This window comes from Nansenia antarctica, assembly GCF_963989245.1.
Source record: "Nansenia antarctica genome assembly, chromosome: 13".
In the NCBI taxonomy this organism is placed as follows: Eukaryota; Metazoa; Chordata; class Actinopteri; order Argentiniformes; family Microstomatidae; genus Nansenia; species Nansenia antarctica.
In genome coordinates this window covers 31,043,508-31,068,507 of record NC_137683.1, presented here as the reverse complement: position 1 = coordinate 31,068,507, position 25,000 = coordinate 31,043,508, and the positions used below count along the sequence as shown (strand labels likewise).

At 51.0% G+C, this 25,000-nt stretch overlaps 2 protein-coding genes and 1 pseudogene across 4 annotated transcripts in view; 1 reads left to right on the top strand and 2 right to left on the bottom strand.

Moving 5' to 3' along the window:
* The window catches only part of LOC308169523 (coronin-2A-like), a gene marked incomplete at both ends in the record, with an annotated part of 8,360 nt that extends 4,272 nt beyond the window's left edge, over window positions 1-4,088 (top strand). The window contains 6 exons of the mRNA XM_080544202.1: window positions 12-108; window positions 713-825; window positions 1,149-1,239; window positions 2,193-2,509; window positions 3,109-3,177; window positions 4,023-4,088. Coding sequence (XP_080400328.1) covers window positions 12-108; window positions 713-825; window positions 1,149-1,239; window positions 2,193-2,509; window positions 3,109-3,177; window positions 4,023-4,088 — 753 coding nt within the window. The remainder of the gene's footprint in view (window positions 1-11; window positions 109-712; window positions 826-1,148; window positions 1,240-2,192; window positions 2,510-3,108; window positions 3,178-4,022) is intronic.
* Window positions 4,089-7,799: 3,711 nt separating this feature from the next.
* LOC308169656 (acidic leucine-rich nuclear phosphoprotein 32 family member D-like) lies at window positions 7,800-16,711 on the bottom strand. Of its 2 annotated transcripts, none has more exons than XM_080544370.1 (7): window positions 16,552-16,711; window positions 14,933-15,082; window positions 14,069-14,191; window positions 11,214-11,400; window positions 10,061-10,161; window positions 8,996-9,074; window positions 7,800-8,887 (listed from the first exon to the last, which is right to left on the bottom strand). In XM_080544370.1, exons 1-7 carry the CDS (start codon window positions 16,603-16,605, stop codon window positions 8,799-8,801), a joined length of 783 nt encoding a protein of 260 aa, XP_080400496.1. In that variant the 5' UTR covers window positions 16,606-16,711; the 3' UTR covers window positions 7,800-8,798. The 2 variants fall into 2 exon arrangements, with proteins under 2 accessions (XP_080400496.1, XP_080400497.1); XM_080544371.1 differs by having other exon boundaries at window positions 10,061-10,158.
* Window positions 16,712-22,092: 5,381 nt separating this feature from the next.
* Window positions 22,093-25,000, bottom strand: part of LOC308169522 (endophilin-A1-like) — an 11,280-nt pseudogene continuing 8,372 nt past the window's right edge. Inside the window, exon 8 of the transcript in view lies at window positions 22,093-22,288. The product of the transcript in view is annotated as an endophilin-A1-like (transcript). The remainder of the gene's footprint in view (window positions 22,289-25,000) is intronic.

Sequence of the window (25,000 nt, the reverse complement as noted above, 5' to 3'; positions counted from 1 at the left end):
TGTGTTGCCAGGGCGATGGTAACATCAGGGCCTATGAGCTGAGCTGTGAGAAGCCGTACATCCACTTCCTGATGGAATACCACTCTCTGCTGCCCCAGAAAGGACTGGGTGAGACCTCCCTCTCTCTCTCTCTCTCTCTCTCTCTCTCTCTCTCTCTCTCTCTCTCTCTCTACCTCCCTCTCTCTCTACCTCTCTCTCTCTCTCCCTCCCTCTCTCTCTCTCTCTACCTCCCTCTCTCTCTCTCTCTCCCTCTCTCTCTTCTTTCTCTCTCTCTCTCTCTCTCTCTCCCTCTCTCTCTCTCCCTCTCTCGCTCTCTACTCCCTACTCCCTCTCTTCTCTCTCTCCCTCTACCTCCCTCTCTCTCCATCTACCTCCCTCTCTACCTCTCTCTCCCTCTCTCTCTACCTCCCTCTCTCTCCCTCTCTCTCTACCTCCCTCTCTCTGTCTAACTCCCTCTCTCTCTACCTCCCTCTCTCTCTCTACCTCCCTCTCTCCCTCCCTCCCTCTACCCCACTCCCTCTCTCTCTCTACCTCCCTCTCTCTCTACCTCCCTCCCTCCCTCTCTCTACCCCCCTCCCTCTCTCTCTCTCTGCCTCTCTCTCTCTCCCTCTCTCTCTCTCCCTCTCTCTCTCTCTCTCTCTGCCTCTCTCTCTCTCTCTCTCTCTCGCTCTGTCTCACACTCTCTCTCGTGTGTGTGTGTGTGTGTGTGTAGGGGTCATGCCTAAGTGGGGTCTGGACGTGTCGTCCTGCGAGGTGTTCCGCTTCTACCGCCTGGTGGCCGTGGACGGCCTGCTGCTGCCCCTGACCCTGACCGTGCCACGCAGGGTACACACACACACACACACGCACCCACGCACCCACGCACGCACGCACGCACACACACACGCACACGCACACGCACACACAGACACACACGCACACACACACACACATACACACACATACACAGGGTCAGGGTCAGGGTCAGGGGTCAAGGTCAGAGTCAGAGTCAGAGTCAGAGTCAGGGTCAGAGTCAGGGGTCAAGGTCAGGGTCAGAGTCAGAGTCAGAGTCAGAGTCAGAGTCAGAGTCAGAGTCAGGGGTCAAGGTCAGGGTCAGAGGTCAGGGGTCAGAGGTCAGGGTTGTAACAGGCTGTTGGTGTTCCCTGCAGGCGGAGACGTTCCAGGAGGACCTCTACCCCATGACAGCAGGAAACCAGGCGGCCATGACGGCTCAGGAGTGGCTCTCCGGGGTCAACAGAGGTCAGTCGGCAGGCGGGCTGGAGCCAACAGCCTGCCTGCCAGAATGTCTATCTATTAGAATGTCTATCTATTAGAATGTCTATCTATTAAAATGTCTATCTATTAGAATGTCTATCTATTAGAATGTCTATCTATTAGAATGTCTATCTATTAGAATGTCTATCTATTAAAATAGCACCTCAGCAAAGTCTGATCACGGAATGAGTGAGAGGGGGGTAGAACACCAGGGGAGGCTGGGGGAGGTAGAACACCGGGGGAGGCTGGGGGAGGTAGAACACCAGGGGAGGCTGGGGGGGAGGTAGAACACCAGGGGAGGCTGGGGGAGGTAGAACACCAGGGGAGGCTGGGGGAGGTAGAACACCAGGGGAGGCTGGGGGAGGTAGAACACCAGGGGAGGCTGGGGGAGGTAGAACACCAGGGGAGGCTGGGGGGAGGTAGAACACCAGGGGAGGCTGGGGGAGGTAGAACACCAGGGGAGGCTGGGGGAGGTAGAACACCAGGGGAGGCTGGGAGAGGTAGAACACCAGGGAGGCTGGGGGAGGTAGAACACCAGGGGAGGCTGGGGGAGGTAGAACACCAGGGGATGATGTGTCCCAATGGAAGCATGTAGAGATTGAATAGGAGGGGGCCAAGGATTGACCCTTGGGGAACCCCACGTCATTTTAATTTGGTCAGATACAAAGTTGCCAATGGAGACATAGTAGCTTCTGTCCTGTAGGTAGGATCTAAACCAGTTTAGGGCAGTGCCCGAAAGTCCTACCCAGGTTTTTAGTCTATCTATCAGAATGTCTATCTATTAGAATGTCTATCTATTAGAATGTTGTGGTCTACAGTGTCAAAGGCAGCGCTAAGATCTAGTAGTACCACATTTCTTTGAATGAAACATGTTAATAAACCAATAAACTTCGGCCTTGCCTTGCCCTTCTCAACCAATGAGATCTCTCTCTCTCCAGGGCCGGTGCTGATGTCCCTGAAGCCTGGGACTAGAGTACCCAACCCCTACCCGGAGACGCCCCCGGGGAAGCGGGCGGCGGCGGGGGGGCGCTCCCCGCGCTTCCGGGCCGGCCCCCCCACGGCCGCGGAGCTGACCTTCCTCCAGGAGCAGCTGGCCTACCAGGACGCCAAGTACCCCAGGGAGGTGAGCGACCTGTCGGGCTGGCAGCCAGACGAGACCCAGGCTCTGGACTGGGCCTACACCGCCCACGACTACGCCACCCCGCACTGCTGCGAGCCCTCAGAGTGCCCCCCGCCCCCCCAGACAGAGAGCGAGGTGAGGGGGGAGGGGCGGGGGGAGAGGGGGGAGGGGGGGGAGAGGGGGAGGAGAGGGAGGAGGGAGGAGGGAGAGTTGAGATAGACAGAGAGAAGAGGAAGAGAGAGAGAGAGAGAGACAGAGTGAGAGAGAGAGGGTGGGGGAGACAGAGAGAGGGGGGAGAGACAGAGAGAGGGGATGGAGACAGAGTTGAGAGAGAGAGAAGAGGAAGAGAGAGACAGAGGGAGGGGGAGAGGGGGCGGAGACAGAGTTGAGAGAAGAGGGGGGAGGGTGGGGGAGAGAGAGACAGACAGAGAGAGAAGAGGAAGAGAGAGGCAGAGGGGGGGGGGGACAGAGGGAGAGAGAGGAGGGGGGAGGGTGGGGGAGAGAGAGACAGAGAGAGAGAGAGAAGGAGAGAGAGACAGAGAGATGAGATAAACAGACAGATGAGAGAGAGAGCTAAACACAGCTACGTGCTACAAAAAAAGCTTTACCAAGTGCTCAACTAATTCTGATTTCAAAGTAAACCATGTGTGTGTGTGTGTGTGTGTGTGTGTGTGTGTGTGTGTGTGTACCGCTGTGTGTACCCCTGTGTGTGTGTGTGTGTGTGTGTGCGTCAGCTTCTGCAGGTGTTCTACAGACAGCAGGATGAGATCAGGGGACTGAGAGAACAGCTGGACCAGAGAGAGGTCTGTACACACACACACACACACACACACACACACACGTGGACATGGGGAGGAGGGGGGGGTCGTTGTAATGAACAGGATGAGGGACTGGAACACTCCTGGGTTGGACTCCATCCTTCATTCTGTCCCTGCGACACAACCTCCCCCAGCCTCCCCTCCCTACCTCCCCCAGCCTCCCCTCCCTACCTCCCCCCTCCCCCCATCCCTACCTCCCCCAGCCTCCCATCCCTACCTCCCCCATCCCTACCTCCCCCAGCCTCCCCCCAGCCTCCCATCGTTCCTCCCCCCAGCCTCCCATCGTTCCTCCCCCCCAGCCTCCCATCGTTCCTCCCCCAGCCTCCCATCCCTCCCTCCCCCAGCCTCCCATCGTTCCTCCCCTCCCCCCATCCCTACCTCCCCCAGCCTCCCATCCCTACCTCCCCCATCCTCCCCCCAGCCTCCCATCCCTACCTCCCCCATCCTCCCCCCAGCCTCCCATCCCTACCTCCCCCATCCTCCCCCCAGCCTCCCATCCCATCCTCCCCCCAGCCTCCCATCCCTACCTCCCCCATCCTCCCCCCAGCCTCCCATCCCTACCTCCCCCATCCTCCCCCAGCCTCCCATCGTTCCTCCCCCAGCCTCCCATCCCTACCTCCCCCAGCCTCCCATCGTTCCTCCCCTCCCCCCATCCCTACCTCCCCCATCCTCCCCCCAGCCTCCCATCCCTACCTCCCCCATCCTCCCCCCAGCCTCCCATCCCTACCTCCCCCATCCTCCCCCCAGCCTCCCATCCCTACCTCCCCCATCCTCCCCCAGCCTCCCATCGTTCCTCCCCCAGCCTCCCATCGTTCCTCCTGTGTCTTCAGGTGAGGATCTCTCAGCTGGAGGTACAGATGAGGAACACCAGGAACCACATGAGAGCCACCTTCTGACCAATCACAAGCTCCGCTGAAGAGGAGAAGCCTTCTGACCAATCACAAGCTCCGCTGAAGAGGAGAAGCCTTCTGACCAATCACAAGCTCCGCTGAAAAGGAGAAGCCTTCTGACCAATCACAAGCTCCGCTGAAGAGGAGAAGCCTTCTGACCAATCACAAGCTCAGCTGAAGAGGAGAAACCTTCTGACCAATCCTGGAGCAGCAAAGACAACCTTCGACCAATCAGGAGGTTGAGGCTCTGTCTCTCTCACCTGTCTGTTTATCTCAACTCTCTCTCTCTCTCCCCCACCCTCCCCCCTCTTCTCTCAACTCTGTCTCTCTCTCCCAGGGTTCGAGTTATAAGCTGAGCTTTGTGGGGGTCTCCAAAATAACAGTGTGAAATGTTCTCATGCACGCACGCGAATCATGCCCACACAGCGATGGGACTTACAAGTTTTAATTAGCCATAGGCTACTCATTTCACCACATCAACACCACCACATGAAACAACAGCTATAAGCGATAGTCACGGGTATCTCTCGGCCAATAATTTTGTTGTTTTTGCTATACAGTCCATTCACTTTCACTATTAGCACGACACATTGTCCACATCTCCATTTCCAGTGACATCGCACCTGACATAAATAATCATGTATTGTGCTTTCATCTAATGTTATGCTACTACGGGAATCAAGTGATTTGACATTAGAAATGAATTAGTTTTTCATCTCTTGCAACGTGCAATGTGCTCTACAATCTGGGCACATGAATGATCGGATCAGTGAGTAATTTATAATTTTAATTTTGCCATTTAGCAGACGCTTTTATCCAAAGCGACTTACAATTACGAATTACAGGGACAATCCCCCTGGAGTAACTGAGGGCTAAGTGCCTTACCCAAGGGCACACTAGTAGTGGTGTGGCTTCAGGCGGGATTTGAACTCACAACCTTCCGATCCCAAGTCCAACTCACTATCCACTAGACCACCACTACCCCATTGTAGTAGGGCCGACTGTATATAAGGCATCCTTTCTTTAGCGACAGTATAGGCTGCCCTGAACGAACTAGCTAGCTGTCTCCTTATACATACTGGAGGTGAGTTCTGCTACTTTCTTCGGAAGCACTTGCTTTTGTTTGAGCTCTGCTATTTCAACAGTTTCAACGTTGGGTGTCATAACAGGTGCAGCTGAATTCAAGTTTGGTTTCTTGGATGAAAACCCGAAACTTTCCAGGCTTGTCGACTCGGTCGGCAGCAGTGGCCTTTTTTGGGGCGGCATGATAGCTAGCTACTGAATGTTTTCTTCTCAATAATCGTGTTATCACGTTCGCAAGCTCTCAACGATCATATTCTGCTGTTGCACAATATTCTACTGCGCCCCATAGTGTCTTGGTGGTAAAGTGCAGGCAGTCAAAGGCATACTGTCATTCACAGGAGATTAATGGTGCACGTAGTTCTTTTGGAAAACGTGTTTATTTTAGAATATTTCTCATATAAATAAATATAAATAATACTCATTACATTGACATTTTTTTAATCAAATAATGGTTGTGGTAATGTATTATTAGCGACCCCCACAGATGTATGATTTGACTGCTTTCATGGGAGCTCAGACCTTCCTTATGGGAGCTCAGCTCTCACATAACTCGAACACTGCTCTCTCCTTCTGTCTGTCTCTCTCAACTCTGTCTCTCTCCCCTACCCTCCCCCCTCTTCTCTCAATTCTGTCTCTCTCCTTCTCTCCCCCACCCTCCCCCCTCTTCTCTCAACTCTGTCTACCCCCACTCTCTCTGTCTCTTTCTATCTCTCTCTCTTCTCTGTCTCTCAACTCTCCCCCCCTCACCTCTCTCTCTGACTGGACCAATCCTGCGTAGATGTAGAATAATAAAACTGTGAACAGTCCTGCCAGCATAGTTCCTTCTCTACCCTGCCCCATCTGCCTCCTCACAGAACATTGTCTTTTTTAAACTTTTTAAACAAAGTAAACCTGAATAAAGAAAGAAAAGAATGAATGTTTTATTTGCCATGCCGTCAACTTGTCAGTCAATTGTTGTTGTTGGAATTCGATCATTTTTTTTGCTCTAGGCACAGACAGGGTCAGTCAGACATAGTCGGCACCCCTGGAGCAATTAGGGGTTAAGTGCCTTGCTCAAGGGCACCTGCAGCCCCAGGGGAGGCTGGAGGGAAGGTAGAACACCAGGGGAGGGAGGTAGAACACCGAGGGAGGCTGGGGGAGGTAGAACAGTGGTATTTTCAGTACTTTGGCAAGGACAGGGGAGGCTGAGGGAGGTAGAACACCAGGGGAGGCTGGGGGAGGTAGAACACCAGGGGAGGCTGGGGGAGGTAGAACACCAGGGAAGGCTGGGGGAGGTAGAACACCAGGGGAGGCTGGGGGAGGTAGAACACCAGGGGAGGCTGGGGGAGGTAGAACACCAGGGGAGGCTGGGGGAGGTAGAACACCAGGGGAGGCTGGGGGAGGTAGAACACCAGGGGAGGCTGGGGGAGGTAGACCACCAGGGGAGGCTGGGGGAGGTAGAACACCAGGGGAGGCTGGGGGAGGTAGAACACCAGGGGAGGCTGGGGGAAGGTAGAACACCAGGGGAGGCTGGGGGAGGTAGAACACCAGGGGAGGCTGGGGGAGGTAGAACACCAGGGGAGGCTGGAGGAGGTAGAACACCAGGGGAGGTAGAACACCAGGGGAGGCTGGGGGAGGTAGAACACCAGGGGAGGCTGGGGGAGGTAGAACACCAGGGGAGGCTGGGGGAGGTAGAACACCAGGGGAGGCTGGAGGAGGTAGAACACCAGGGGAGGCTGGGGGAGGTAGAACACCAGGGGAGGCTGGGGGAGGTAGAACACCAGGGGAGGCTGGGGGAGGTAGAACACCAGGGGAGGCTGGGGGAGTAGAACACCAGGGGAGGCAGAACACAGGGGGAGGCTGGGGGAGGTAGAACACCAGGGGAGGCTGGGGGAAGGTAGAACACCAGGGGAGGCTGGGGGAGGTAGAACACCAGGGGAGGCTGGGGGAGGTAGAACACCAGGGGAGGCTGGGGGAGGTAGAACACCAGGGGAGGCTGGGGGAGGTAGAACACCAGGGGAGGCTGGGGGAGGTAGAACACCAGGGGAGGCTGGGGGAGGTAGAACACCAGGGGTGGCTGGGGGAGGTAGAACACCAGGGGAGGCTGGGGGAGGTAGAACACCAGGGGAGGCTGGGGGAGGTAGAACACCAGGGGAGGCTGGGGGAGGTAGAACACCAGGGGAGGCTGGGGGGAGGTAGAACACCAGGGGAGGCTGGGGGAGGTAGAACACCAGGGGAGACTGGGGGAGGTAGAACACCAGGGGAGGCTGGGGGAGGTAGAACACCAGGGGAGGCTGGGGGAGGTAGAACACCAGGGGAGGCTGGGGGAGGTAGAACACCAGGGGAGGCTGGGGGAGGTAGAACACCAGGGGAGGCTGGGGGAGGTAGAACACCAGGGGAGGCTGGGGGAGGTAGAACACCAGGGGAGGCAGAACACCAGGAGGGGTGTCAACATCAACATCTCAAAAAAGAAAAACCACTTATTTTTGTTACATTTTAAGGCTTAAGATCTATCATAATAAGCATGGATTTTACTTTTAGCGACATTTGCGGAATAAAAACCTCCGCCAATCACAGCACAGTACAACACAAACCAGCCTATCACAGGGCAGCACAGTCCAGCGGACGAGAGTGAGAGAGAGGAGAGACAGCACGGAGCAAAATGTTAAGATTTTATTTACAAAGTTCATTTTTGTACGTTTTGTTTTTTTAACTTACAGAAAGTAAAAAAATACAGCCAGAAATACTCAGTGTAAGCAGACATGATGTCACGACGCTGTCGCCCTGCTCTGGGCCAATCAGGTGAGGGCGGGAGAGAGAGAGAGAGACACAGAGAGGGAGACAGAGAGGGGCAGAGAGAGAGACAAAGAGAGGGAGAGAGAGAGAGACACAGAGAAAGGTAGAGAGAGAGGGAGGGGCAGAGAGAGACACAGACAGAGAGAGAGACACAGACAGAGAGAGGGGGAGAGAGAGACACAGAGAGACAGAGAGAGAGAGAGACAGAGAGAGAGAGGTAGAGGGAGAGAGAGACACAGAGAGAGAGAGACGGACAGCGCCTAGACGACCATTACAAAAAGAAACACTAAACAAAAACAAACGATCCTCTGAAAAAATATTTAAAAAGCTCTGCCAGCATGAAGCCCTCAGTTCCCCTCCACACAGGCGGGCGGCGCTGTGGCAGGGGAGGGGGGAGGGGCGGCGTTACAAATAGAACTGACGGCGACATCATCATCATCATCATCACGGAATCCAGAGGTGACCGGGGTTCCAGAACGCCTTCCAGACGTCTCTTACTGTGATGTCACGGAATGCTGCTAGGTGGGCGTGTCTCTCGGGGCTCCTCCCCCCCCCTCCATCATCCACAGACACACAGACACACCACCGGGGCATATCAAGTCCTTGTAAAAGGGCGGGGGAGGGAAGGGAGGGGAAGGGGGGGAGGGAAGGGAGGGGAAGGGGGGCAGGGAGGGAGGGAGGCAGGAGGGATCAGGGGCTAGAGAAGGTAAAAGAGGGGTGAGGGAGAGAGATTTGCAGGACCATGGGGTGGGTGAGGGAAGGAGATTTGGGGGGTGAGGGAGGGAGATTTGGGGGAGTGAGGGAGGGAGATTTGGGGGGTGAGGGAGAGTGGGGGGGGGGCGTGGGGAATCTTCACACTCAATCGTCGTCTTCATCATCGTCTTCCTCAGGGTCGTCCTCAGGGTCTCTCTTCCTCTTCTCCCCCTTGGCAGGCGAATCCTCCTCATCTGGACACACACACACACACACACACACACACCGTTAACCTGGGCGTCACCGTGTGTGTGTGTGTGTGTGTGTGTGTTGGATGACGGTTTCAGAGGGGGCTAACTTACCAGAGGATTTATCATCACTGTCATCATCATCGTCGTCATCATCATCATCGTCGTCGACGTTTCCGTTCACCTCTCCTTCCTAGAAGACAAGACACAGTCAGACCCCAAAGATACTGGGCATAGACCTCAACGATACTGGGCTTAGAACCCCAACCATACTGGGCTTAGAACTAGGGGTGGGCATCAATGATCGACGATCGATAATTGATCGATAAGGATCTTGGTCGATCACAAAATATTTTGCTCGATAATCGTTATTATTTTTTTATAATAATAATAATGGAAATTAGTTTGTCCACGTGTCACCAGATTGCGTTCGTCTCTCACCCCTGAACATGTTAACATGATCATCTTTCTGAACAAGAACCAGTAGGCCTGCCGCCTACAGTCTCTCGCTGGAGTTTAAATTTAAGTTAAGCTGGACGCTCTTAAGGACACTAACGTTTTCAGTCATCCTCCTATTTGTGAGTAACTGTTTTTTTACTGCTCCTATGGTGAGTTACTTATTTTCTATATTTTTATTTATAACGTAAAATGTGTTTTTAAGTTAAACAATTTAAGCTACTCACTGCCTTGTTTAAGAGGATTGTTATCTGACTGTAGTGTCTAGTTTGAATGTGAATGAATGAATGTGTGCAATAGCAACACAAATAAAGTTTTTTCCCCAAGTAAAAAAAAAAAATATATGAAAAAAAAGCTTATCGATTAATCGATAATTGATCGTTAATTCTTGCGATTATCGAAAAAGAAATGTTGATCGTTTGCCCAGCCCTACTTAGAACCCAACCATACTGGGCTTTACACACTACAGACCCCAACCATACTTCTACCAATTAGTGATCATCTTGATCAGGTTATCGACCAACCGAAGCAGGCCCCGCCCCCCTCTAGAAGGTGTTTTTAGCTGCAGGTGTGTCAGGTGTGAGTGGGATAAGCACGGTTTTGTTATCGCTTCCTTGTTGAAACTGTGATAGGAATAGGAATTCTGTGGATCGTTTTGCATTCTTGTGAACCGGCATCAGAAGCAGATATCGAGCCTGGGGGGTCGGGGCTCCGGGTCCTTACCTCCTCATCCCCGCTGTCCTCATCTTCCTCCTCTCCCACCACCACGTCCTCCTCATCCTCCTCCTCTTCATCAAACGACTCAGACTCTCCTTCCTCTCCTTCTGGTCCACACACACACACACACACACACACACACCATCAGCATCAGCATCATCACAGTACAGCTCACCTGTCCTCCCTCGTCTCCCTCCACCAGCCCACACAGACATCTCCCCCGCCAACAGAACACCCGACATTACCAGAATTAAATAAAAACCTTTCTCTAGCACTGTGACTACAGATGAAAGCACCGCCGCCCCCTCACCTTCATCATCATCATCACCCCCCCTCACCTTCATCATCGTCACCCCCCCTCACCTTCATCATCGTCACCCCCCCCCTCACCTTCGTCATCGTCACCCCCCCCTCACCTTCATCATCGTCACCCCCCCTCACCTTCATCATCATCACCCCCCCTCACCTTCATCATCACCCCCCCCTCACCTTCATCATCGTCACCCCCCCCTCACCTTCATCATCGTCACCCCCCCCTCACCTTCATCATCGTCACCCCCCTCACCTTCATCATCATCACCCCCCCTCACCTTCATCATCATCACCCCCCTCACCTTCATCATCATCATCACCCCCCTCACCTTCATCATCATCACCCCCCCCTCACCTTCATCATCATCACCCCCCTCACCTTCATCATCATCACCCCCCCTCACCTTCATCATCGTCACCCCCCCTCACCTTCATCATCACCCCCCCCTCACCTTCATCATCATCACCCCCCCCTCACCTTCATCATCGTCACCCCCCTCACCTTCATCATCATCACCCCCCCTCACCTTCATCATCATCACCCCCCTCACCTTCATCATCATCACCCCCCCCTCACCTTCATCATCATCACCCCCCTCACCTTCATCATCATCACCCCCCCTCACCTTCATCATCGTCACCCCCCCTCACCTTCATCATCGTCACCCCCCCCTCACCTTCATCATCGTCACCCCCCCTGCCCCCCCGTCACCTTCATCATCGTCACCCCCCTGCCCCCCCCCCTCACCTTCATCATCGTCACCCCCCCTGCCCCCCCCCCTCACCTTCATCGTCGTCACCCCCCCTCACCTTCATCATCGTCACCCCCCCTGCCCCCTCCCCTCACCTTCATCGTCGTCTTCGTCACCTCCGTCCACCTCCCCGTCCGAGTCGGAGGCCTCGCAGTCCTCCACGTCGTAGCCGTCCAGGTAGGTCAGCTGGGGGAGGAGCTTGAACAGGCTCTCCCTGTAGTCGCCCAGGTTGGTGACCTCACAGTTGAACAGGTCCAGAGACTTCAGGTGGTGCAGCTTTTTCTACAAGGGGGGGGGGGTAACAGGTTAGCTAGGTGGTAGTAGCTAAGCTAAGCTAACAGCAGAGTAACAGGTTAGCTAGGTGGTAGTAGCTAAGCTAAGCTAACAGCAGAGTAACAGGTTAGCTAGGTGGTAGTAGCTAAGATAGGCTAACAGCAGAGTAACAGGTTAGCTAGGTGGTAGCAGCAGCTAGGCTAACAGCAGAGTAACAGGTTAGCTAGGTGGTAGTAGCAGCTAGGCTAACAGCAGAGTAACAGGTTAGCTAGGTAGTAGTAGCTAAGCTAAGCTAACAGCAGAGTAACAGGTTAGCTAGGTGGTAGTAGCTAAGATAGGCTAACAGCAGAGTAACAGGTTAGCTAGGTGGTAGCAGCAGCTAGGCTAACAGCAGAGTAACAGGTTAGCTAGGTGGTAGTAGCAGCTAGGCTAACAGCAGAGTAACAGGTTAGCTAGGTAGTAGTAGCTAAGCTAGGCTAACAGCAGAGTAACAGGTTAGCTAGGTGGTAGTAGCAGCTAGGCTAACAGCAGAGTAACAGGTTAGCTAGGTGGAAGTAGCAGCTAGGCTAACAGCAGAGTAACAGGTTAGCTAGGTGGTGGTAGCAGCTAGGCTAGGCTAACAGCAGAGTAACAGGTTAGCTGGGTGGAAGTAGCAGCTAGGCTAACAGCAGAGTAACAGGTTAGCTAGGTGGTAGTAGCAGCTAGGCTAACAGCAGAGTAACAGGTTAGCTAGGTGGTAGCAGCAGCTAGGCTAACAGCAGAGTAACAGGTTAGCTAGGGGGTAGTAGCAGCTAGGCTAACAGCAGAGTAACAGGTTAGCTAGGTGGTAGTAGCTAAGCTAGGCTAACAGCAGAGTAACAGGTTAGCTAGGTGGTGGTAGCAGCTAGACTAACAGCAGAGTAACAGGTTAGCTAGGTGGTAGTAGTAGCTAAGCTAGGCTAACAGCAGAGTAACAGGTTAGCTAGGTGGTAGCAGCAGCTAGGCTAACAGCAGAGTAACAGGTTAGCTAGGTGGTAGTAGCAGCTAAGCTAACAGCAGAGTAACAGGTTAGCTAGGTGGTAGTAGCTAAACTAGGCTAACAGCAGAGTAACAGGTTAGCTAGGTGGTAGTAGTAGCTGCTAAGCTAACAGCAGAGTAACAGGTTAGCTAGGTGGTGGTAGCAGCTAAGCTAACAGCAGAGTAACAGGTTAGCTAGGTGGTAGTAGCAGCTAGGCTAACAGCAGAGTAACAGGTTAGCTAGGTGGTATTAGCTAAGCTAGGCTAACAGCAGAGTAACAGGTTAGCTAGGTGGTAGTAGCAGCTAAGCTAACAGCAGAGTAACAGGTTAGCTAGGTGGTAGTAGCAGCTAAGCTAACAGCAGAGTAACAGGTTAGCTAGGTGGTAGCAGCAGCTAAGCTAACAGCAGAGTAACAGGTTAGCTAGGTGGTAGCAGCAGCTAGGCTAACAGCAGAGTAACAGGTTAGCTAGGTGGTAGTAGCAGCTAGGCTAACAGCAGAGTAACAGGTTAGCTAGGTGGTAGCAGCAGCTAGGCTAACAGCAGAGTAACAGGTTAGCTAGGTGGTAGCAGCAGCTAGGCTAACAGCAGAGTAACAGGTTAGCTAGGTGGTATTAGCTAAGCTAAGCTAACAGCAGAGTAACAGGTTAGCTAGGTGGTATTAGCTAAGCTAAGCTAACAGCAGAGTAACAGGGGACTATGGGCCGGTTTCACAGACTACAGCTTAAGCCTGATCTGAGACTAAAAAGTGTCTTCAAAGACGAGGCTGCATTGTTTTTGGCATTTAGCGGACGGCTTTATCCAAAGCGAGTTACAACAAATACATTTGACTAAGTAAGTGTCCACCAGTCTTAGCAGGAAAAACACATCTATGCTCAGGCCTGGAGCCATTGGCAGTTGTGCTCGAAGGAAGAATTATTTAATTTCTTTTGACACTGGGGAAACAGTACAGGGGGGTAGTAGGTGTCTCAGGAGGGACAGTACAGGGAGGTAGTAGATGTCTCAGGAGGAACAGTACAGGGGGGTAGTAGATGTCTCAGGAGGGACAGTACAGGGGGTAGTAGATGTCTCAGGAGGGACAGTACAGGGGGTAGTAGATGTCTCAGGAGGGACAGTACAGGGGGGTAGTAGATGTCTCAGGAGGGACAGTACAGGGGGTAGTAGATGTCTTAGAAGGGACAGTACAGGGGGGTAGTAGGTGTCTCAGGAGGGACAGTACAGGGGGGTAGTAGATGTCTCAGGAGGGACAGTACAGGGGGGTAGTAGATGTCTCAGGAGGGACAGTACAGGGGGTAGTAGATGTCTCAGGAGGGACAGTACAGGGGGGTAGTAGGTGTCTCAGGAGGGACAGTACAGGGGGGTAGTAGGTGTCTCAGGAGGGACAGTCCAGGGGGTAGTAGATGTCTCAGGAGGGACAGTACAGGGGGTAGTAGATGTCTCAGGAGGGACAGTACAGGGGGGTAGTAGGTGTCTCAGGAGGGACCGTACAGGGGGGTAGTAGATGTCTCAGGAGGGACAGTACAGGGGGTAGTAGATGTCTCAGGAGGGACAGTACAGGGGGTAGTAGATGTCTCAGGAGGGACAGTACAGGGGGTAGTAGGTGTCTCAGGAGGGATAGTACAGGGGGTAGTAGGTGTCTCAGGAGGGATAGTACAGGGGGGTAGTAGGTCAGTTCACACCCACCAGTGGTTCCAGCGTGCTGATGTCCTTGAACTTGTTGCCGCTGAGGTTGAGGTGTGTGAGGTTGACCAGCCTCTCCGCCAGCACCTCCAGACCCCCCGATATCCTGTTATCGCTCAGCTCCAACTGGTGGACACACACAGACACAGACACACACAGACACACGGAGGAGTTGGAGGAGAGGGGGGAAAGGATGCGAGACATGGGGAGGAAGGGAGGGAGAGACGGGTAGTTAATTAACAGGGTTCCGACAAGTTTCAACAAGTCAAATGTAAGACCTTTTTAGACCTCTTTGGATATAATTTCATTCATTCATTCATTCATTTACAGTGGGCTCGTGCTCACGATGCCCTCCTCCACTGAGGTCAGTCATATACAGTCAGTCATATACAGTCATACCACTGAGGTCAGTCATATACAGTCAGTCATATACAGTCACCGTGGACGAGCCCAGACGGACCGCCTGTCTCCCATTGTCGCTAGATAGATAAACATCAGAAGTGCGTTTTTGTTTGTTTAACAGGGAGTCCCATTGAATCCACGGTCTGGTTTACAAGGGAGCCCTGTATACACACAACGTACAGCAAATGTAGATATATATATATCAATGTATGTATCTATTACAGTCAGTCACGTTATAGTTAATGAAGTCTAGCAGGCCCATGTTGACACGCTCCTCACTTCCTGTCGTTCTCTACGGCCTCGATCCAATAAACAACTGAACAGTAGGACAACCGCACCCCAAGTCCCCCCCCCCAAAAAGACCTTTAAAAAACCATTGTTGTGTAAGTTAACTTAACCAAAGGGGGTCTTGTCTTTTTATTAATGTGTTATATCTTGGCGGGGGAGGGGAGGGGGGGGGGGTACCTTTTTTAATTTCCCTAGTTTGGGGACATTGGAGACGGAGATCAGGCCCACGTTGATCAGGCTTAGGAGCTCCAGGTTGTCAAACTCCTCCGTGATGCCCTCGATCTTCCCCTCGTTGGACCTGCAGTTATCCAGCACCAGCTCCTGGACCTGGGGGGAGGGAGAGAGAAAGAAACAGGAGAAAGAGAGAGAGAGAGAGAGAGAGAGAGAAAATAACGTGTATTGGATGAGTGATGGAAGGGGCACCCAGCATGACACCGTCAATTTCTCTCTTTTTTTGTAATTATTGTTTTTTTCTTTTCTTCTCTTTCATTCAACAAATATCGAGACAAGACAGACAAGCTCAAACAACAAAGACAGAAACACAAAACAACGACATTAAAAAAAAATCACCAATTTCCATGTCGAGTTACGAAACGGTTAATTTCGGTTACGTACGTTCTTCATTTCGAAGTCAAGACTAAAAAAAACATATTTTTAATATCGCCTTCTTTAAATTACTCAACGATTTAATAACGGATTACATAATAATTAAAGCACTTTGAGCTGCAACGTTTGCAGGAAAAGTGCTATATACAAATAAAGGTTATTATTTTTTATTATTAAGCGGCGCCGAGGCACGAGACGTGTTTGTAAACTTGGTGCGCACGTGATAGCTAGCTAGCGCGTTAGCTTAGCATACTCGCTGCTTTAACAGGCGGAGAGAGCCATCGACCAGCTCCGTGTTAATAACCTCAAAACTGTCCCTATATTATTATATATCCACACAAGTACTCCATTATAGTCCGTGTGTATGTTTGTACACTTCTGGTGAAGTAACGAAGCCCCAGGCAGGTAGGGACATCAGTAATAGTGACACACGGTGTCTTCCATGGGGCTTAGCTAACATGCTAACATGCTAAATGGCCGCTAGCTCCATCCGACTCAGGTTGAGTTAGCTTGGCTAAGCTCATACTTCTTCATCTGGGCTTGTGGCTGATCGATAAGTGTATAAATAGGAGGTGCTCCTAACACAATCGGCATTATACCCCCCCCAAAAAATACAAGGATTTTTAAATCCAGACGAAAAAAAAGTTACCGGCACATTTTGAATGAGATGAGATGTGTTTTAGGACTAAACGGGGCCTGACTACTCCCTGGGAAACTGGGAACGACACGTTCCGTGACACGATGCCATGTTAGTCAGGGGGGCTTAGCGACACACAGCGTAGGCTAGTATCCCGACGATAATAAGAAACATTTAGGGTTAAAACACCGAAACAGCTAAATAGATTATAGGGAAATGGACAAAAAGACTTGAGTTAAACAGCGAAATCGCCTCCGAGCCCGGGACTTCACTACTCCTCCATGCAGGAATTAGACCGAGCGAAAGCTATTTACCATCCAGCTTTCAAACACAACACGAGCTGCAAAAACCCAACGAACATGGTTTTAAACTGAGAGTTAATCTGACTAAAACATGCAAAGACACACAGTTAGAAGATATGATCCATGTAGGATATGTATTAACATCTCTCTGTCTGCTTCCTCTGAGAGAGACGGAGTGCCCATGTGCTCGCCATGACTCTCCTGTCTGTCTGTCCGGGAAACTTTCATCACGTCGCCGCCTCGCTACTCACATCTGCCGGCGTCCTGTTCCTCAGCTCTAGGTGGATCCTCTTCTTCATGTCCATAGTTTCTGTCTTGTCTTCTCTCTCTCGGGTTAGGGTAATGTAGGGATGTTTAAAGGTTTTCTCTTGTCTCTCTGGGTGAAGCGGAGCGCCGCGGGTCTGCTGGGGATGTGGGTCAGGAGGTGAAACGGAGGGAAACGGCGTCGGAGATAAATAGCTGCTCAGCAGCGCCCCCCGTGGCCGCGTCGGGGGCACTGCAGCCACGGCCAACGCACTGCAACCACAGTGTTGTTCAACATTGCATAATACTCTGAATATGAATGAATGAATGAATGGTCTTTATTGTCATTAATATAGTACAGGTACCATACAACGACATTTGGGAGGGGTGGCTCCCCTGGTGCTAGGATTTTTTTTATTACTAAAAACAAGAAGGGAAAAAGAGCTGGTTTACATAAATAAAGGCTATATACACTATCCACTATACTATACTGTACAAATAAAACACTGTGCTGTACTCTATGCTATACTATAAATATCCTAACTTTTCCTATCTCTGAACCTTATGTACCCGAGGGTTGTCATATTGCACATGGTATTATATTATGTATTTATATTATATTATGTATTTATATTTGTATTTATGTATTATTATAATATATACATTTCTAGCCTGCAAACTGCGACACTTCAAATGAATGTGCAATAACACTATGTGCAATATGACAACCCTAGTCGTCTACCTGTACAGTATAGTATAGTGGATAGTGTACATAGCCTTTATTTATTTATGTAAACCCTTCTTGTGTTTTTTTCCAGTTTTTTTTCTTTCCTAGCACCGGGGGAGCCACCCCTCCTAAATTTCGTTGTTTGGTACCTGTACTATAGCAATGACAATAAAGACCATTCATTCATTCATTCATTCATTCATTATTGCACATTCATTTAAAGTGTCGCAGTTTGCAGGTTTGAAATACAACAAACAAACAAAATATTATAATAACCTTTATGTGTATAGCACTTTTCCTGTTGCAGCTCAAAGTGTTTAACATATCCACACAGCATAACAATAATAATAGAACAATAGTAGTCAATAAAACAAACAAAAAGTTATATTTTTATGTAACTAGAGATTTAAGTGTTTTATATTATGCCAAATGTAAAATTGTATAATGTATGATATATTTGAATGTTTGATATTTGTAATTTAAAGTATGTTTTATATGTTAAATGTTACTTGTAATGTATGTTTTAAATGTGGACCCCACTAAAAGTAGCTCATAGCTAATGGGGATCCTTCCAATAAATAAATAAAAATAAAAACACACAATAGCAATAATATAAACTACATCATAAAACAAGAATAAACCGTACAATCCAAGGGGCATAGAACACAGATAAACAAAATAACTAAATAATATAAGAATGACTATAAGATTTAAACAAGTAAATACTTATACAAATATATAGATTCATCAACTAACATTAAAAGATGATACATTTAGAAAATGATAGTCATTTAAAAGCAATGTTAAAAAGATGAGTTTGTATTCTTGACTTGAACATATTTGCTGAGGTTGCATCCCTAATGTAAACTGTAAAGTAATATACTGTATGTCCTTTTAGATAGTTTAAAGTCATGTTAGTCACAATCCAATTATTATTATTTTCTTCTCGTGGTTTTTTGATCGACACAACCATTAAGTTGTTTCACTTTGTGGTAAATAGTTGGCTATTCAATATAACCTTGTATATGCTTCACACTTAAATGTACAAAAGCAAAGCAATTCACCAGTGTAAATAAGCCGCTTTTTTTTTTTAAATACTTTTTTTTTTTCCACCAATTTTTGCATTGGTCACTCTCTCAAGTTCACACAGACGGACTGTGTTTTGAATAGTTTACACTTTTGAAAAAACAAAACCCCTGAATACAGAGACTGTGTCGTTGTGTTTATTTAAATAAGTCACATTATAGTCTCACATCAAGCTGAACATACTCTGGTAGTGTGATACAGGAGAGGAGCAGTTACATGTCCACATGGTGACCCCCCCCCCCCACACACACACACACACACACTCACACACACACACACACACACACACACACACACACACACACACACACACACACACACACACACACACACACACACACACACACATCACCCCATGATGTGTGGGGTGCCCCCCCCCCCTCTCTGAGAGTCTAATAGGGAGAAGAAGGGAGTTGTACAACTCAGCATATCCAGGAAGAAACGCACCATAGAGAAATATACAGTATATACTGTACTTATATTTGATTGATTGATTGATTGAGCAGAGACAGAGACAGAGAGTTCAACTGTCAACAATTTCAGTTAGAATGTTAGAATGTGTGCTACATTCTAGGTTGTATTTACAAGAGCATTCTAGAACAACATTGATCCCTTTGTCAGGAGAGATCCATCAGAGGAGAAGAAGCTATACTGTAAACACACGCACGCACGCACGCACACACACACACAGACACACACACACACACACACACGTTTGCGTGCACAACGTACAAAGAACCCCCATGAACCATGAAACACCAGCATACGAGTTAAAGCACGACATTTAGGTTAATTTTCATAAACTAACATGACATGATTTTTCCATCATTCCCTAGCACCTAACCGCATGTTAATAGAAATAGTTAGTAAGTCACACACGGGCATGTCAATCAACAGTACTGGTACAGAATCACAGAATAGGACACAGAATAGGAACGGCCGTTCTGTCGGTGGTAACACAGGCAGTTGTAACAACATCATGGTTGGATTTCCAACAAGTCGATGAATAATAATAATAATAATTATTATTTTCATTTAACTTTACAAAAGTAAACAGCAGTGGTCCCACTGCACCGGGCAGGCTGATCTGGGCTGGGTGCACACAAGATGGATGTATCGTATTGTGTGTGTGTGTGTGTGTGTGTGTGTGTGTGTGTGTGTGTGTGTGTGTGTGTGTGTGCGTGCGTGCGTGCGCGCGCGTGCGTGCGTGCGTGCGTGCGTGCGTGCGTGTGTGCGTGCGTGCGTGCGTGCGTGTGTGTGTGCGTGCGTGCGTGCGTGTGTGTGTGTGTGTGTGTGTGCGTGTGCGTGCGTGTGTGTGTGTGTGTGTGTGTGTGTGTGTGTGCGTGCGTGTGTGTGTGTGTATGTACACATCTGTGGCTCTACGCTGGGAGCTTCAGAGACACAGGCACTCTCAAGAAGAAAAGCCTTCTAAAAGGGTTCTCCATATGTCCCCATAGCAGAACCCTTGGAAGAACCCTTTTGGGTCCCATTTGGAACCTAGGGTAGGGTACGTGGATCCCAGAAGGGTTCTAGATCTAATCCAAAAGGGTTCTACGTGGAACCCAAAAGAGTCCTTCACAGGGTTCCCCCTAAGAGGACTCAAAGAACCTTTTAGAACCATTTCTTCTGAGAGTGCAGGGTTCTAGAATGAGAGACAGACTCAGAACTCATCTAGAACACTCAGGAGGGGTTGTAGAGGGGTAACAAGGCCTCTAGAACACTCAGGAGGGGTTGTAGAGGGGTAACAAGGCCTCTAGAACACTCAGGAGGGGTTGTAGAGGGGGTAACAAGGCCTCTAGAACACTCAGGAGGGGTTGTAGAAGGGTAACAGGGCCTCTAGAACACTCAGGAGGGGTTGTAGAGGGGTAACAAGGCCTATATAACACTCAGGAGGGGTTGTAGAGGGGTAACAGGGCCTCTAGAACACTCAGGAGGGGTTGTAGAGGGGTAACAAGGCCTCTAGAACACTCAGGAGGGGTTGTAGAGGGGTAACAAGGCCTCTAGAACACTCAGGAGGGGTTGTAGAGGGGTAACAAGGCCTCTAGAACACTCAGGAGGGGTTGTAGAGGGGTAACAAGGCCTCTAGAACACTCAGGAGGGGTTGTAGAAGGGTAACAAGGCCTCTAGAACACTCAGGAGGGTTGTAGAGGGGTAACAAGACCTCTAGAACACTCAGGAGGGGCTGTAGAGGGGTAACAAGGCCCCTAGAACACTCAGGAGGGGTTGTAGAGGGGTAACAAGGCCTCTAGAACACTCAGGAGGGGTTGTAGAGGGGTAACAAGGCCTCTAGAACACTCAGGAGGGGTTGTAGAGGGGTAACAAGGCCTCTAGAACACTCAGGAGGGGTTGTAGAAGGGTAACAGGGCTGCTGGTAGGGTTCTAGAGGATCCTGTCTCACTGGGAGAAACACTATAAGGAATGTAAGGCCAGTCGCCTTACCCCCCCTCCCCCCTGACCCTCCCCCTCCCCCCCCCTCCCCCCCTCTGATCCTCCCCCCTCCCTCACCATGTAGCTCAGACGACAACCCGAGGTCCAGTAGTCCAGAGTTGCCATGGTAACACAATATCTCACACGCCCACAACACACACACACACACACACACACACACACACACACACACACAACCAGAGTATGTCATATGTATTCGGGGAATCGTCACGGCAACCGCCACGGCAATCGTCACGGTAACAGCGGGATGGAGAGCTTCTTCTTCGAGCATGCAGGTAGAAAGGACACGGCAGGTTCAACACACACACACACACACACACACACACACACACACACACACACACACACACACACACTTCCTGGGACCACTCCATCTCCGGGGTCATCAGGGTTCATTAGAGTGAGATGGACAACCTGCCTCTGGAGGAGGTAGGAGGAGGCTGGGGGAGGTAGGAGGAGGCTGGGGGAGGCTGGGGGAGGTAGGAGGAGGCCCAGCCCGTCTGGTTACAATGAGCCTGTCCTCCGATTTCTACCTTGGCCGGCCTCCCCTCTGTGTGTTAACCAGGGCCGGACCTCGACCACATGGACAGCCGCATGGAAAGAGAGAGGGAAGGGAAGACACACACACACACTCACACACACTCACACACACACACTTAACGCCACATCCTTTCAAAAGTCCCAGTGTCAGAGCACTGTAGTGTCCACCCATCCATCATCTCTCCTCCTCCTCTCTCCTTCCTCTCTCCTCTTCTCTCTCTCCTCCTCTCTCTCCTCCTCTTCTCTCTCTCCTCCTCTCTCTCCTCCTCTTCTCTCTCTCCTCTTCTCTCTCTCCTCCTCTCTCTCCTCCTCTTCTCTCTCTCCTCCTCCTCTCTCCTTCCTCTCTCCTCCTCCTCCTCTCTCTCCTCCCCTCTCTCCTCCTCTTCTCTCTCTCCTCCCTCTCTCTCCTTCCTCTCCTTCCTCTCTCCTCCTCCTCTCTCTCTCTTCCTCTTCTCTTCTTCCTCTCTCCTCCCTCCTCCTCCTTTCTCCTCTCTCTCCTCCTCTTCTCTCTCCCCTCCTCCTCTTGCTCTCCTCCCGCTCTCCTCTCTCTCCTCTTCAGGGGTGGCATTCTTGTTGTGGTTGTTGTGGTTTTTGTGGTTGTGGTTGTTGTTGTTGTTGTTGTTGCTGTTGTGGTTGTTGTTGTTGATGTTGATGTTGTTGTTGTTTGTGAAAGCGGTTGCACAGAAGCACAGAGAAGGCGTGTCTAGGCAGAGGCTCCGCCCCTCTGTCTGGAAGAGTGGGCGGGGCCCTAACGAGGAAGTGGAACCAGGATATCCACGTAGGTGACGGGGAAGAACCCTGATTGGCCCTGCAGCAGCCCCTCGTACCAGTTACCGTCGATCTGATTGGTCAGGGTGATGACGTCTCCCTCCTTGAAGCCAGCTCGCCCTCGTTCTCCGGGGAGAAGTCAAACAACGCCTTACAGCTGGGCTGGTCCAGAGGGGCTGGGGGAGGGGAGGGGGAGGGGGGGGAGGGGAGGAGGGAGGGGAGGGAGGGAGGGGGGAGGGAGGGAGGGGGAGGGGGGGAGGGGAGGAGAGGGGGAGGAGGGGGAGGGGAGGGGGGAGGGAGGAGGGGGAGGGGAGGGGGAGGGGTAGGAGGGGAGGAGGGGGAGGGGAGGGGGAGGGGTAGGAGGGGTAGGAGGGGAGAGGAGGGGGGAGGGGTAGGAGGGGGGGGGGGAGGGAGGGGGAGGGGAGGGGTAGGAGGGGAGGGGGGAGGGAGGGGGGGAGGGGAGGGGAGGAGAGAAGGGGGGGAGGGGTAGGAGGGGGAGGGGAGGGTAGGAGGGAGGAGGGGAGGGAGGGAGGGGGGAGGGGAGGGGAGGAGGGGAGGGGTAGGGGGGAGGGGGGAGGGGAGGGGGAGGGGGAGGAGGGGGAGGGGGGAAGGGAGGGGGAGGAAGGGGAGGGGGGAGGGGAGGGGGGGGGAGGGGTAGGAGGGGAGGGGGGAGGGGAGGGGAGGGGGGGGCAGGGGTAGGAGGGGTGGGCAGAGGAGGAGGAGGGGAGGAAGGGGAGGAGGAGGAGGGGTAGGAGGGGAGGGGGGAGGGGAGGGGAGGGAGGGGAGGAGGGGGAGGGGAGAGGAAGGGGAGGGGTGGGCAGAGGAGGAGGAGGGAGGAGGGGAGGAGGAGGGGGAGGGGGGAAGGGAGGCAAGGGAGGGAGGGGAAGGGAGGAGGTGAGGGGGAAGGGGGCGGGTGGTTACTGTACCATACACACTTCTCAAAAGTATCTCATGAAAGTCTGATCATGCTCACCAAACTAGCTGCAACAGTGATGCTCATACAGTAGCTCTGGAAATATTTGGACAGTGACACAATTTCCATGATTCTGTCTCCGTACGCCACCACAATGGATTTGAATGAAACAATCGAGATGTAATTGAAGTGCAGACTTTCAGATTTAATTTAAGGGGGTTGAACAAAAAATATTGTATGAAACGTTTAGGAAGTGCAACCATTTTTATACACAGTCCCCTATTTTCATTATAATTGAACAAATTAACATAATCATAAATAAAATGTTCATTTTTAATACTTTGTCGAGAATCCTTTGCAGGCAATGACTGCCTGAAGTCTGGAACACATGGACATCACCAAATGCTGGGTTTCCTCCTTTGTGATGCTTTGCCAGGCCTTTACCGCAGCAGTCTTCAGTTGTTGTTTGTTCGTGGGTCTTTCTGCCTTTAGTTTTGTCTTCAGCAAGTGAAATGCATGCTCGATCGGGTTGAGATCAAGCCATTGACTCGGCCATTGCAGAATATTCACTTCTTTGCCTTAAAAAAACCTCCTGGGTTGCTTACGCAGTATGTTTTGGGTCATTGTCCATCTGTACTGTGAAGCAGCGTCCAATCAACTTTGCTGAATTTGTCTGAATCTGAGCGGAACAGAATATCCCTAAACACTTCAGAATTCATCTGTCTGCTTCTGTCTTCTGTCACATCATCAATAAACACTAGTGACTCACACTGCCTCCACCGTGTTTTACAGATTCACATTGACATTTTTGGCGTTTAGCAGACGCCTTTATCCAAAGCAACTTACAACAAATACATTTGAAGTAAGCGAGTCATCTACCCACCAGTCTTAGCAGGAGAAAGTGATCTATGCTCAGTGTGTGTGTGTGTGTGTGTGTGTGTGTGTGTGTGTGTGTGTGTGTGTGTGTGTGTGTGTGTGTGTGTGTGTGTGTCAGGCCTGGAGCCATTGGCAGTCGTCGTTCTAGAAGAAGGATTTATTTGTATTATGACACTGGAGAAACTGGGTAGAAGGTAAGTAGATGTCTCAGATGGGACAGTACAGGGGGGTAGAAGGTAAGTAGATGTCTCAGGTGGGACAGTACAGGGGGGGTAGAAGGTTAGTAGATGTCTCAGGTGGGACAGTACAGGGGGGTAGAAGGTAAGTAGATGTCTCAGATGGGACAGTACAGAGGGGGTAGAAGGTAAGTAGATGTCTCAGGTGGGACAGTACAGGGGGAGGTAATAGTAAGTAGATGTCTCAGATGGGACAGTACAGGGGGGGTAGAAGGTAAGTAGATGTCTCAGGTGGGACAGTACAGGGGGGGTAGAAGGTAAGTAGATGTCTCAGGTGGGACAGTACAGGGGGGGTAGAAGGTAAGTAGATGTCTCAGATGGGACAGTACAGGGGGGGTAGAAGGTAAGTAGATGTCTCAGGTGGGACAGTACAGAGGGGGTAGAAGGTAAGTAGATGTCTCAGATGGGACAGTACAGGGGGGTAGAAGGTACGTAGATGTCTCAGATGGGACAGTACAGGGGGGGTAGAAGGTAAGTAGATGTCTCAGATGGGACAGTACAGGGGGGTAGAAGGTAAGTAGACTGTCTCAGATGGGACAGTACAGGGGGGTAGAAGGTACGTAGATGTCTCAGATGGGACAGTACAGGGGGTAGAAGGTAAGTAGATGTCTCAGATGGGACAGTACAGGGGGGTAGAAGGTAAGTAGATGTCTCAGATGGGACAGTACAGGGGGGTAGAAGGTAAGTAGATGTCTCAGGTGGGACAGTACAGGGGGGTAGAAGGTAAGTAGATGTCTCAGGTGGGACAGTACAGGGGGGTAGAAGGTAAGTAGATGTCTCAGGTGGGACAGTACAGGGGGGGTAGAAGGTAAGTAGATGTCTCAGGTGGGACAGTACAGGGGGTGGTAGAAGGTATAGATGTC

Excerpts from the sequence above, each read along its gene's own strand:
- LOC308169656 (XM_080544370.1), bottom strand. The coding sequence starts at position 16,605 with ATGGACATGAAGAAGAGGATCCACCTAGAGCTGAGGAACAGGACGCCG. Across the intron at positions 15,083-16,551 it reads GGAACAGGACGCCGGCAGAT|GTCCAGGAGCTGGTGCTGGA; the intron begins GTGAGTAGCGAG and ends CCCTCCCCCCAG. Across the intron at positions 14,192-14,932 it reads AACTAGGGAAATTAAAAAAG|TTGGAGCTGAGCGATAACAG; the intron begins GTACCCCCCCCC and ends TGTGTCCACCAG.